The sequence below is a fragment of the Oratosquilla oratoria genome, chromosome 29 (assembly GCF_046742065.1).
Source record: "Oratosquilla oratoria isolate Oo_2021 chromosome 29, ASM4674206v1, whole genome shotgun sequence".
NCBI lineage: Eukaryota > Metazoa > Arthropoda > Malacostraca > Stomatopoda > Squillidae > Oratosquilla > Oratosquilla oratoria.
The window spans coordinates 11,380,543-11,395,542 of NC_134805.1; the positions used below are offsets into that span (position 1 = coordinate 11,380,543).

A 15,000-nucleotide genomic window follows, 5' to 3' on the forward strand; every position below is an offset into this window, starting at 1 on the left:
TATTATTATTATTATTATTATTATTATTATTATTATTTTATTATTATTATTATTATTATTATTATTATCATTATCATTATTATTATTATTATTATTATTATTATTATTATTATTATTATTATTATTATTATTATTATTATTATTATTATTATTATTATTATTATTATTATTATTATTATTATTACTATTATTATTATTACTATTCTTTTTTCTCAAAAGAATAAATGTTTACCTCGTTCCGGTAGATGTTTGCCTCATAACTTGGTTTGATCATAATCATACAATGATACCTTATAAACATGATGCCAAGGATGAACACAATAAATGTTCTTAAATCAAGGTAAAAAATCAAGGTCATAATGACGTAAAATGTGATCTTCATTCAAGATTTCAATTCGTCAAAAGCTGGGGCCGTTACATTGATATGGCCAGCGTCTACGGTCGTTTCTGTACAAGTTAATAAAGTCTTTGTTTTCGTATCTTTTCTGATACTTTAAAGTGCTGTTTCTCAACCGGATTTGTTTGTTTATTTGTTTGTTTGTTTGTTTACTAACTTATTTATTCAATCATTTATTCGTTGATTTATTCCTAATTCAATTGTTTTTTTAGGTATTTAGTTTTTATCTATTTATTTATTTATTTATTTGTTTGTTGACTTATCAATTTACTTATTTATTCCTCATTGTTTGTTTTTGCATTTGTGTTTTATTTATCTATTTGTTTATTCTTAGTTTTATTCATTTATGCCAATTTGTATTAATCCAATAACAGCAACAATAGATCTATTTTTGTAGTTCTGAGGTAACATGAAGCAGATTCTGTTGTTCGCATTTGTACACTTGTGACGTCATGTCGGAGGGAAATATCCCATTGGACCTAACACACAGTTGGCTCCGCCCTCGAATAACTTGGCGCCAGCTGATTGGCTCGCTAACACTCCCATGTTTTTTATTCACCAATCGGAGAGAATCGTTCTTTCAGCAATAGGCAGAGTTTCTGTCGTTCTCAGAGTGAGATTATCTATTGTCTTGTTTTCTGTATAAGCTGTATTTATGTACTAACCTTTTTTGTTTGTTTTTATAGAGATTATAAAGTTTTCGCTGAAAGAAAGTGGTTTGCCTCGGACTGGAAAAAATAAAAAAAATTCTCCAAATAAAGGTGTTATAATATTATGTGACAGTTTGATAAGGACCTTATACCTCACAAGAAGTTTATCTGAACAAACGGAAAGAATAAAGATAACAAAGTTTACATACGTTCTATCTGAAGTAGTTAAGAAAACATCGAAAAGGAAAGAGCGTGAGTGTATATTCGGTCCTGCTCAGGTGTAATAGCCAAACTTGACGATGAATAAGTGGCAAATCAGAAAGTGATGTCAGAAAGAAAATACACAATGTGTTTCAAACCTTTCTCGTGACTTAATCCGCGAAGGAAAAACATTCGGTGATCACAAAGATTCTGTTTTAGGCCTTGTTACAGCAAAACAAAGGTCTTCTTTCAAATTGATTCGCGCTTTCCATATCGGATAATGTTGTTCCAGTGGACTCCATCTACAGGAATTGAACGAAAACACGAAATTGTGTGTCACAAAGATACGGACATTGTGTAAGGGTTGTTTCATTATTTGCTGCAAAAGTCCATTGAGAAAGTTCTTTACTGAACGAAACTTTGTGGGAAAATTCTTTATTGAGAGAACATTTGTGTGATGTTGACATGGGAGGAGGTAATGACAACAATGAAAAACAAATAGAAAGTTCTTGTGTTGTGCAAAGTAATTTCTAACATTTAATTACATCGTCCAAAAACAATATTTAAACCAAGTGAGAAATACCTAGAAAAAACAAACCTATTGCTACATACCTTACTAAAGTTAAATAAAGAAAACTCAATTAAAAAAAGAAAAGAAAAAAGAAAGAAAAAAATCGGAACTTGGATTGAAGATATCCGGTTCTTACAGGAAACGAACTCATCCTGGATTAAGACTTATCCACCTAACTGGGTTAAAAATTTAACCAGGTAGTTGCCGTCCCTAATCCTGTTGTGAGTGACAGTGCCTTGACTGTCCTCTAACCCCAATCCCCAATCCCCAATCCCCCAATCCTAACCCGCTCCATTGTCTGTATACAACGAACAAGCCGCATTGTTCCTACGCCCATCAGTCTCTCGCTCAGACTTCCGGTGTGTGGTTCTCGTAGCAATTCACGCCCAAGATCACGCCTACACCAAGGGACAGGCCCACGCCCAAGATCACGCCTCCACCAAGGGACACGCCCACGCCCACGCCCACTAAGAAAGGCTGAGCAGATATTCTCATGCCTCGTCAGCCTAAGTTTTCATGGTAAGTTGGACCGATTGGTCAATTTATTTATATTGATATTTACTCATTTATATGTTTATTCATGTATTGTCTATTTAATTATTCAGTGTGCGTTTATTTGTTAAGTCTTTATCTGTATATCTAGATGTCTGTATTGTTAATTTCTTATGATTGTATGTGCGCGGGCGCTCGTGTGTGTATGTATGTGTGTGTGTGTATTCACCTCGGATCTGCTGCAGCCTCTTTTCGAGACAGCCAGACACCACCCTACGGCAGTGAGCTCAGAGCTCATTATTAGCAGATCTCTGGGTAGGTCTGAGACCACTCACACTCCACACACCGGGAATGCAAGGTCACAACTCCTTGACTAACGTCCCGTACCTACTCGCTGCTAGGTGAACAGGGGCTACACGTGAAAGGAGACAAACCCAACTTGTCTCCGCCCGGCCGGGGAATCGAACCCCGGTTCTCCGGCTTGTGAGGCCAGTGCCTTACCAATCCGCCACCGGGCCGTGTGTGTGTATGTGTGTGTGTGTGTGTGTGTGTGTGTGTGTGTGTGTGTGTGTGTGTGTGTGTGTGTGTGTGTGTGTGTGTGTGTGTGTGTGTGTGTGTGTGTGTGTGTGTGTGCGTGTGTGTGTGTGTGTGTGTGTGTGTGTGTGTGTGTGTGTGTGTGTGTGTGTGTGTGTGTGTGTGTGTGTGTGTGTGTGTGTGAGTGCGTGCGTGTGTGTATGTGCACACATCTATATGTGACTATGCTCTTCATGCATGCCCGTGTATAAATGCATGTGTACTACCAAACATGCTCATTATCTTTTAAAAAATAATTGGGACATATTGAGGATTCTGCAATAACCTTAGAATCAAATTTGTGCAAATTCGGATCAATCTTGACTTTCTAAGTCGTATGTATTTCAGTACATTTGAGAAGATGGGGTATGATCTTAACATCTGTACCAATTTTTTCTCAACGGGGGCGATATCCCCCCCCCAGGGGAGCGATTTTTGAGTTCTGGGGGGCGAAAAACGTCACAGGTATTGCTTCTAACTGACAAATTTTAATCCTAATATAAAAGATCTAGCAGCGAAGCACCAGGCAGCCCAAGGGTCTCATTAAAACACAACGTGGGTAAACCATTTTAGATTAGTTGTTTATCATTGTTGCAATAATTTTTATCATTATTTTCCAATGAAAGGGGCCATCCTTTTTTTTTCAATTGAAAAAGGGGGCGATATGGCTAAAAAGTTTGAGAAACCCTGGTCTGTACCCTCAGCATAGTGTCTTAGTTGATTTCGTTTTGGCTGATAATAGGCGATTTTATTCAGCTACGAAGCGGACCTGGACTCGAACGCAGTCTCCTCCGACCGAGACCCGCCGTAAATAAACCAAATCGTCTGACGTTAACCAGTATAAAATGATAAAATCGAGCCCACTCTATCCGAAGCTCAGATTCCATGTTGCTCCTTCACGTTAACAAAATCACTTTCCGACTTTAACCAGAATAAACTCAATCAATTACGTTATCTTAATGATGGTGATTGATGGAGATATTTTTTTCTATATTTTACGCCTTTTGCTGATTAAAATAATTTGGCGACAGATAATCTAAAAGGGATTTTTGGCAACTGTTGTGAGTTCGTTGGACTCAGAAACGACTTCGATGACGAAAATTTTCTTTTTCGAGTCCCCAAACGTTGAGATAACTATGTATCATATATTGAGAAAGTAAATGACAAACTATTAGCAACTTAAGACAACACGAATATTAGACACGTTGTTGATATGTTCTCTGGGATGTCTAGAATAATGTTAGCAAAGTCTTCTAGTTTTTCAAATTAACATCGTAATTTCTATGCATCGTATATTGAGACAGTAAATAAACTAAGAAGAACTTAGACAACAAGAATATTAGACACGTTGTTGATATGTTCTCGGAGGTGTCTAGAATACTCATACTGTTAGCAAATTCTTCTAGTTTTTCAAATTAACGTCGAGATGTCTATACATCGTATATTGAGACAGTAAATGACAAACTAAATGCAGCTTAGACAATACGAATATTAGACACATTGTTGATATGTTCTCTGGGATGTCTAAAATACTATCAGCAAATTCTTCTAGTTTTTCAAATTCAAAATAGTTCACGAGAATTGTAAAACGTAATTAAATAGTTACATGTCCGAGGTTCCCCCACCGTCAGTTGAATAAAATCGCCTGGCGGCAGCCAGAATGTAAGCATGAAAGTCGTCCTTTGCTGTGAAATGTTTAATCACCGATATTGTCCTGCTGGTCAAGGCAGGTCCGAGCTAGAAAGGCACAACGACCAGAAGACGAATTCCAAAATAAGCTTCTGGGAAACACTTCAGACTCTCTACCTATCTACATATGTATATCTCTCTATTTCTTTCTCTCTTTCTCTTTTTATTTCTCTTTCTCTGTCCCTGTCTCTCTCCCTGTCCCTGTCTCTGTCCATCTCTCTCTCTCTCTCTCTCTCTCTCTCTCTCTCTCTCTCTCTCTCTCTCTCTCTCTCTCTCTCTCTCTCTCTCTCTCTCTCTCTCTCTCTCTCTCTCTCTCTCTCTCTCTCTCTCTCTCTCTCTCTCTCTCTCTCTCTCTCTCTCTCTCTCTCTCTCTCTCTCTCTCTCTCTCTCTCTCTCTCTCTCTCTCTCTCTCTCTCTTTCTCTCTTTCTCTTTTTTTCCATCACCATGACCGGAAGAATGGAGTCACTGGAAGGCCTGTGATATCCGGACAATCCTTTTTGGTTCATCCGGAGAAGCTTCCGGGCTGTGAGACCTCAAAGCCCTTCCGGAAACGAAGACGAGACCATTAAACCTTCTTCCAGGATGATGGCATAGGTTCTCCGGATCACTGCCAGAAGGTTAATGTCCGGGCAGGTACGAATCCTGAAAATCACATCAATTAGATAAATACCTAGATAAATAGATAACAAGGTTAGTACATACATACATACATACACACATACATACATACATACATACATACATACATACATACATACATACATACATACATACATACATACATACATACATACATACATACATACATACATGTACCAAAGGCTTTTCCCCCTTACACGGGGGGTAGCCAAAAAGAAAAAGGCATAGAAATCACTCCCACCCATTTCATATTCTATATATTCCACTCCCCTCCACCCTCCTTCCTCCCTCCTATCTTGGCACCTCCTGGATGACAAGGTTAGTACAATGAATTAATTAGATGAATAAATGAATAATTACATAAATAAATTGAATAAGTAAATAAAAGATAAATAGATAAATATTAAATAAATAAATTTATAAAGGAATAGATAATTGAATAAGAATAAAAGATGGATAAGATTAAAAGGAAAATAGCAAATAAATATATAAATTAGTAAATAGATAAATAGATTAATATAAAATAAAAAACAAATAAATTGATAAAGAAATAAATAGATGAACAAATGAATAAACAATTAAATAAGAATAAAAGATGGATAAGACAAAATAAAATCAATAAATGAATGAAAATTAAATAAAGATAAAAATAAATAAATAAGAATAAAAGATGGGTATGACAAAATAAAGTCAATAAATGAATATAAATGAAATAGAAATAAAAATAAATAAATAAGAATAAAAGATGGGTAAGATAAAATAGAAACAAAAAATAAAAATAAAAGAAAAAGAGAATCAAATCTTACTGGCGGTCTTAACCCATTCAACTCCGATGACAAGATTCTTGTCATTTGGTCAAATAAAACAAAAAATCATAAAACACCAAAATGTTTGATCAAACAGCACCAGAAAAATATGACGTCAGTCCTCGCTCGCGAGCGAAGCGAGGACTGACGTCATATTTTTCTGGTGCTGTTTGATCAAACATTTTGGTGTTTTATGATTTTTTGTTTTATTTGACCAAATGACAAGAATCTTGTCATCGGAGTTGAATGGGTTAAGCTGATTAATATGGCTTTGCGTTAACCATAATTATTCTTAATCACTCAAGATATTTGTTGTCACATTTCTCCACGCCGAATTCTCTATTTAAATTTTGACATCATTTGGGTTTAGGTTAGGTTGGTTACATTAATACTCACACACGCTTTCTAAAGTTCTCTTTTCAAACATAATCTTGCTTTAATTCCGTGCATATAGAATTTTGAATACTTGATAACAGTAAGATTACTCTCATATGATGTTGGAAGGAAATTATAAAAATGTTTATAATAGTGGAAGGAAATTAAAAAATCTTCCTTGACCTTTTTTTTTTGGTTAAGTAGGAAACTAAGTGACAGTATTCTTATCATCTAATCCTGGGGCTCAAGTTCGGATCTCGTTCGGAATTAGATAGATTAAAGATAAGCCAGGAACATATGGGCGCTGAGCAGATACACACACACACACACACACACACACACACACACACACACACACACACACACACACACACACACACACACACACACACACACACACACACACACACGACTCGATGGCGCAGTGCTAGAGTTCCCGGCTTCCACTACGGCGGTCCGGGTTCGAATCCCACCCAGGGGTGAAATAATTTCAGTATCGCTGCGATGCGGGTCTTTACTCCAACTCTCGTGGGCGGGGGGGAGGGCGGTTGGTGTGTGTGCGTGTAAGGTCATAGCATTACCCATAGATCTGTCATATATGGGCTCTGAGCTCTCTTCCGGGAGGGAAATAGCTGACGATCACGAATCCAACACGTGATCCAAGGCCATGGTAAATCACACACACTTAACTAGTACCAAAGCCATCACCTTTACCTGTTATGCTGTGATTGCTAGCTCGGGTAGCAAAATTCACTGCTGGGAATTAAAGAGGAGTGCGGGACTCGAACCCGCGACTAGGAAGATGCGAAACCAGGACGCTTCCGATTGTGCCATCATAGAAAGATATAATAAAGATAAAGACGATACCAAGCATTGTAACCGAAAGTATCTAAAACTTAGATAATAAAAAAACATATATATACAGAGAGATGTTTTAAATGGAAAAACTTCGGGATGGAAAAATGTTACAAGTGGAGTTCCTCAAGGTTCCATTCTTGAGCCACTTCTATTCATAGTATATATAAATGATATAGACCATGGACTAAAATCTACTGTTTCCAAATTTGCTGGTGATACAAAACTGTGCGGAATGGCAAATGATCACTCAAACCAATTAGATATTCAAGGAGATTTAGATAAATTACGGCAATGGTCTGAAAAGTGGCTAATTAACGTTAACACAAGTAAATGCAATGTAATGCACATAGGTAAAAATAACAGTAAGTACGATTACAAGTTATTTGGAAATTCGTTAACAAAAATGGATAGTGAAAAAGGTCTCAGCGTAATTATCAGTAACGATCTCAAATCATACAAGCAGTGTATTTCAGCCTCTGAGAAAGCAAATAATATTCTAGGACTGATTGCACAATCTTTTGACTTTAAAAGTCCGTCACTCATTAACAAGCTATATAAATCGTTAGTTCGTCCACATTTGGAATATGCTGTTTCCGTATGGTCACCGAATCTCATTAAAGACATTGACAGACTGGAACAAGTACAACGGCGAGCCCCACAAAACTGATTCCAAATATCAAAAATATATCATACGAAAATCGACTAAAACATATGAGTCTTTTTTCTCTAAAAAACATAGAATATATATATATATATATATATATATGTATGTATGTGTGTGTGTGTGTGTGTGTGTGTGTGTGTGTGTGTGTGTGTGTGTGTGTGTGTGTGTGTGTGTGTGTGTGTGTGTGTGTAATAAAACCACTTGGAAAATAAAATTAAATGTGACCGAACGTTTTCGTCTATTTAAGACATTCTAAAGGTACAGAGTACGGAAACAGTGACAATATATATAAAAAAGAAGCACATTAGGGGGTAATTAGGACAGGTCCATTGTGACCTCACTCTCTCAGGACGTTTGAGCCGGCTACTGTCAACAATTTTGTATGTTATAAAATTATCTAATTTATACATTCCCATATTCATATTCATGTTGTTCTCAAATGAAGCTTTTATACAACATGATTCTATGATATTCCTCTCCTTAATCTCCTTACTTAAGACAATTTTCTTTGTGTTATCCCAATTAATACAATGATTAAAATCCCTTAAATGCAAAAACAACCCACTTGAAACTTGCCCTGTTCTGATGTTATATTTATGTTGGTCTTCTCAATTTTAAATCCTTACCTATTTGTCCAATATAATTAAAGTTACATTTTTTGCAAGGGATAATATAGATACAGCCTTTATTACAAGCAGGTGAATTTTTAATCAACCTGTTTTTACCAGTGCTGTTATTCTTAAAGAGAACTTGGACACCAAATTTATTAAAATTACGAGTTAAACTAACAAAATTTTGATGAAAAGGGAGGGTTAAAATATTTAAAAAACTGAATTGCTGATTATGAGTAAGACCATAAAAAGATTTCTTTACTGTGTTTTGAGCTACGTCAATTAAGTGTTTTGGATATTTCAATTTATTACCAATGTCATAAATGGTTTCAATTTCTTGCTCTAAAAATTCTGGGCAACAAACTCTAAAGGCCCTTAGAAACATTGAAGTGAACACTGATACTTTAGTCTTAAGGTGGTGATAAGAATAATAATGAATATAAGAAAGGACATTGGTAGGTTACCTGTAAACATCTAATTTAAACTTATTACCAAATCTATAAATTATAACATCCAAAAAAGGCAGACTATTATTCTGTTCACTTTCTTTTGTAAATCTAATTGATGGTACCAAACTGTTTAACTTTAATAAAAAATGTCAAAAGGTTGGTCAATAGGCCACATGCACAATATATCATCAACATATCTATGCCAAATGGCTTTGCTAGGAATAATTTTAGGCAAAATATCTCTTTCAAATTTTTTTATATACAAGTTGCCTGGAACAGGAGATAAAGGATTCCCCATTCTCATTCCAAAAATTTGCATATAAGATTTATCATTGAATTCAAATTCTAAATCTAACACACATAACTTAATGAGACTGATTATTGTGTGGACCGGCAGGGGCACATCATATTTCTTCAATTCATCTTCTAAATATATTTTAAAAAATTAAAACAGGAACTCGAGTGAATACACTAGTAACATCAAAACTAGCAAGATTAGAATCAAAAGAGGGATTTTGACCAGATAGCTTTTCGATGAGATCAACATTGTTTTTTATATGAGAATGGGAAATAGTATATACAAGTGGGCTTAAGAATGACACCAACCACTTGGACAATTTCCAAGTACAAGAACCAATAGAGAAAATGATAGGTCTAGCTGGATTATTGATTTTGTGAGTTTTAATTAAACCGTACATATAAGGTAATGACGGTGACAACGATGCAAGTTGTTTGATAAGTTCATTGTGTACAACTAGCAAATTCATAAGCTTTTTTTTTATTGAACTCACTGTTAACTATCTCTAATGGGTTCCTGTTTACCTTCACATACGTTTCTTCATCACTTAATAATGAGTCAATTTTTTTCAATATAAATTTTTTTGTTAATAATTACTACACAATTGTTGTTTTTTTCAGGCTTTGTTATAAGTAAGTCCTTGCCTATATTTAAGGCGTTTAATGCTGTGACAAACCTTTTTGGACAACTTGGATAATTTGTCACATTCAATGCATTATAACCAAAACCTTTACAAATATTAATGTCTTGGACTGGGACATCACTGTATTTTTCTAAATTGCAAAAACCTTATATATATATATATATATATATATATATATATATATACATGTATGTATGTATTCATATGTATATATATATATGTATATATATATATATATATATATATATATATATATATATATTGACTATATTATGACAAATAAGATTGAAGGTGAAAGAAGTAGACGAGGAGTGATGTGAGAATTTCACGCCTTAACGTTTCGAACCGCAGGGTCTTGATCACAAAGCTAACAACTCAAACGTAACAGGATATTACTCCTCGTCTACTTCTTTCACCTTCAATCTTATATATATATATATATATATATATATTTATATATATATCTGTATCTCTCTATATAAATATATATATGTATTCATATATGTATATATCAGGGTTGGCTGATTTTTATCATGATTTAAATCAGTGATTTAAATCAAGATTTAAATCAAATGATTCTTTTAAAAAAAATCATCGATTTAAATCAGTATTTACTTCTGCCCAAAGCAATATGGAATGTAAATGAAAAATATAAAAACAAACATAATTATACCTGCTTTATATATTTCTGAGAAATAGAACACTAAATGTTTCTTTTTACTGTACAGTACAACAAACATTTTCACATCCATTAAGAAAGAAATCAAAGGGTTTTATTTGTAATGAATGAACTGAGGACTAGAATGTTAAATCACTTGCTTTTGCAATAAAAACATAAAAAATCCACATGCTATTGAATAAGGAAATCAAAAAGGTTTACTTAAAATGAGCTATACTTATTTCTTTAAGTAATGAATTTAAAAAAGAAAATTATTGCAGCCTGTATTCAAAGCAAAAGCACACTGACTTTATACTAAATGCTTTCTTTTATTGTACAGTTCAACAAAAAATTTCACATCCATCAAGAAAGAAATCAAAGGGATTTACTTGTAATGAGCTAAGGACTAAAATGCTAAATCACTTCCTTTTGCAATAGAAAAAAAATCTACTTGCTATTGAATAAGGAAATCAAAAAGGGTTACTTATAATGAGCTATACTTATTTCTTGAAGTAATGAATTTAAAAAAAAAGAAAATTATTGCAGCCTGTATTCAGAGCAAAAGCACATTGAATTTATTCTGTAAAAGCAATCTTCTTTTAAAAAATAATGAAACACTTCTCTGAAAGTAGTTCAAAAAAAATTTGAATATAAAAAAGTAAGGTTTTTAATTCTTTTGACAATGAATTTGGTTCTTTTAAGCATCCTGATCATTAGTATCATCATATACATCCATTTTGTGTGCATTCATAGTTTTAAACAAAAACACCAGTTTTGCAGCTTTTTCTGTTCCCAGCCGGTTCCTTAATTTTGAATGTACTATACCATAGCTTGAAAAAACTCGTTCAACCCCTGATGAAGAAGCCACTGCAGACAGTAGTTGTTGTGCTGCTGAAATGACATCACTATCCAACACATTTGAATGTGACCTCCACCATTCAACAGCTGACATAGACTTGGTCACAAAATCACTGAACTTAAATGCATGGAAAGGAGGCGATTTGGCTTGAAATTTCATGATGACTGGGACAAGTGAAGGAAACCTTTCATTAGCATAGTCCATTGCATTATTCACTTCTTCTTCACTAAGCAGTTTTCCTTGAAGGGAAGGATGAATTAGGTTTGCAAGAAGATGAGCTTGTGTTATGACTTGGTCATACCTCTTTCTCACAGCAGTTAGGGCATCTCTGTCATTGCTTAAAGTTGTGATTAATTCTTTCCAAATGTTCACTGCTTCAGCAATTGTACATTTATCACTCTGTGCTTTGTCTAAAGCCACAGCTATTGGTTCTAGTCGTGCAAGTAGGTCCTCTGCTGACCGCTTCAGGGTTAAGTTAGACACCTTTTCTCTAACTCTGACATCAATTTGCTCCCTATCAACTTCACATATTTTCATGAGAGCTGGCCAGTTCTTTATATATGTCTTCAGACAGTTACACATGGTATTCCATCGTGTGTCTTGAGGCATAACAAGACGTTGCTCACCTTCCTGACGATATCTTGCAGAAGCATAATGATTGTTTCTAAAGTATTTTACTATATTCACCACATGCTCTTTAATATTGTCAATTTCCAGATCATGAGCCAGAAGATTCAAAATGTGTGCAGTACAGCCATAGGTCACCAGCTTCAGTTCATTTTCCTGTTCTAACAGTTTCCTCATTTTGTTTACATTAGCTGCATTATCTGTAACAACACTGCCAACATGACAGTCAAGTTCTTCTTTACACTTCTGAATTGCTGATTTTGAGAGCTCTTGTAGATATTCAGCAGTATGAGGCTGGCCACTTGTGTCGACTGTATCTACTAGATATATATGGCCACTTGAAGTTGTCACAGTAATACATATAATAGGCTCGTTGTGAATGTTAGACCATCCATCTAAAGACAGACATACAATTTCATCCTTAAGCTCTGTGGCACACTTAGCATATTCTTTCTCATATATCATGGGTAGAAATTTGTCTGCAATTTTTTTTCTTGTTGGAGGAATGTATCCTGGCCTCAACTTCCCAACCATTTTACAGAACTGAGGATGTTCTACCAATCTAAATGAAGAGTTGGTTGCAAAGACCATCTTAGCAACTTCTTCATCAAGATTTACTTTTTCATAAGAAGATGTCTTTGTGACGAATGTGTCCAAAGTTGTTGCTTTGCGCTTTGAAAAGCTTGTTGCAGAAGCTGGACTGACTTTCTGTAATACTGGAGTTGCAACACTTCTTTCAGGCACCTTTGGAGTCAGTGGTGTTGAAGTTGATGCAATAGGTACACTTTCTGAAAAGGAAAAAACAAAAACCAAGTTGATAGGATACAACTTCTACTGTATTTGCAAAGATACATTTTCTCATAACATGGATGCAATAAGTACAACATGGTATACAGTAGCGCTGTGCCTGGTTTCTCTGAGATAGGCTAATATGCTAGTACACCTAGTGACCTAAGTGCATCCTTAAGGGGATTCAGGGAGACTAGAAATTAAATTATGGGGGGATGGGGGCAAGCAAAGCCTCCACATAAACAAGGGAAGGGCAAAGTCCCCCAGCTAAATATTGTTATCTTGATGCATAGGTTAGGTAAGTGGAATTAGGGTAGACTAATGCCCAAGCCACAATATGTGTAATTAAGTGGGTTTACTTTTTGAAAAATTCAGATTCCTTGTTGCTTGGTTATAACTTATAAGGGATTTCCTCACAATTTGGCCCTACTGCTGTACATAGTTTACTGTTGTATCAAGTGTTGTTTGGGTGGTTTATTTAAAAAAAAAAAAAGAGCAATCCTCTTCTTAAGGGTTAATTAATTACTCGGTAGGCTAAACTATGGTCAATTTTTGTTATTTAACTGCCACTTCCAAATATTGTTAACATTTGTCAAAAAAAATCTGAAAAGTGTAGCATTAGCCTAACTTTTCCTGCTTAACCTAACCTGTCACTGAATTGGCTATTACCTAGTTGGGGGCTGAACCCCCTAAGCTGCACTAATATAGGTTAGGGCTCCACCGTCACACTCCCCTTTATAGGGTTGTGGTCATAATGTGATTTCTATTTGCCAAAAGATGTCTAAGATTTATTTTAGACTTGGAAAAATCTTGGATTTCATAATTTTAAAGATTTTTTATTATGAAAACTATGCATTTGAGGGAGTAATTGAGAAAAAATGCCTTGCTTTAGCATGAAGTGATAAAAAATATAAAAATATATAGGGGCTATAGAAACAGGCAGTCAAATGACAAAATTTGTCCTAGACTAGTGCAGGATAACTTAGGCTATGTGTATATTTTTTATTAGGTGTTGCTTGGTTATAAGGGGCTCCTCACATAGGCTATATTTTACTGTTGATCATATCATGTGTTCTTTGGGAAAATTACCAATGAAAGCATGAAATAACTTGTGCGCCCCTCTTCTTAAGAATCATTTCAGTGAATGGCAACTTCATAGAAAGACGAGGTAGGATTTTCAGCCCCTTGTCTGTTTCAGGAAGCATATTAATACAAATAGTGAAAGTAAAGCAATAGCTTATGCTGTATGTTTCTTTAATTTTTCACTTCCAAAGCATCAACATAAAAAATCTTAAATAGCACACCACAAAGTTATTGCAGATATTTTTTTTTCCCAACCAAAAACCAGGATTTTTTTTTTTACTCCATTTGACTATAATTCAATAAGAATAGATAGTGATTTTCAATCTTACCTGGATCATCCAAATCCTCTTCTGATAATGTAGTTTGTAACTGCTGACATTTTTCTCTGTGAGATTTCAGTCTTGCTACTATTCCTTGTAATTCAAGTTTACACTGTTTGCATGTAGCTCTCCATCCTTTTCCAGATTTTGAAGGAATTCTGTTGAAATGTTCCCACACTGGATCACTCTTCCTACCAGATATATTAACCCTTGTGGTTAGTGACATCTTCACACTCTTGCAGTTAGCTCAGGAATGAGTGACTAGCCTGTAACACCAATCCAAACAATCAAACTACTACACAGTGGCACAAATCCGGCCATGTTCTAACATGTATCAGGTACAGGACAGAGATGATGCAATCCTGGTCAGTGGCCACTGGGCTGCTTGACAGGTTCAAACATGTTATAAGCAAGTGAGAGATGATGCAACACTGTAAAAACACCTCAAATGTATTTTACACTAACATATAGAATATATATATAACTTTCACAATATCTTTTATGCTGATTATTAATAAAATAAAAGAAATCTGATTTAAATAAAAAATCTGATTTAAATAAAAAAAATCCGATTTTTTTTTAACAAAATAAAAAAAATCACCAACCCTGGTATATATATATATATATATATATATATATATATATGTATATATATATATGTATATATATATATCTATATATATATATATACATATACATATATATCACTTTTAATTCCATACCATCGCAAACGAGACTGGGAGTCGC

At 34.7% G+C, this 15,000-nt stretch overlaps 1 protein-coding gene across 1 annotated transcript in view; it reads left to right on the forward strand.

Moving 5' to 3' along the window:
• Positions 1-15,000, forward strand: part of LOC143040593 (uncharacterized) — a 421,492-nt gene that overhangs the window by 29,517 nt on the left and 376,975 nt on the right. The window contains exon 2 of the mRNA XM_076211695.1: positions 1,084-2,338. Within this exon, the coding sequence (XP_076067810.1) occupies positions 2,336-2,338 (3 nt within the window). The 5' untranslated portion in view covers positions 1,084-2,335. The remainder of the gene's footprint in view (positions 1-1,083; positions 2,339-15,000) is intronic.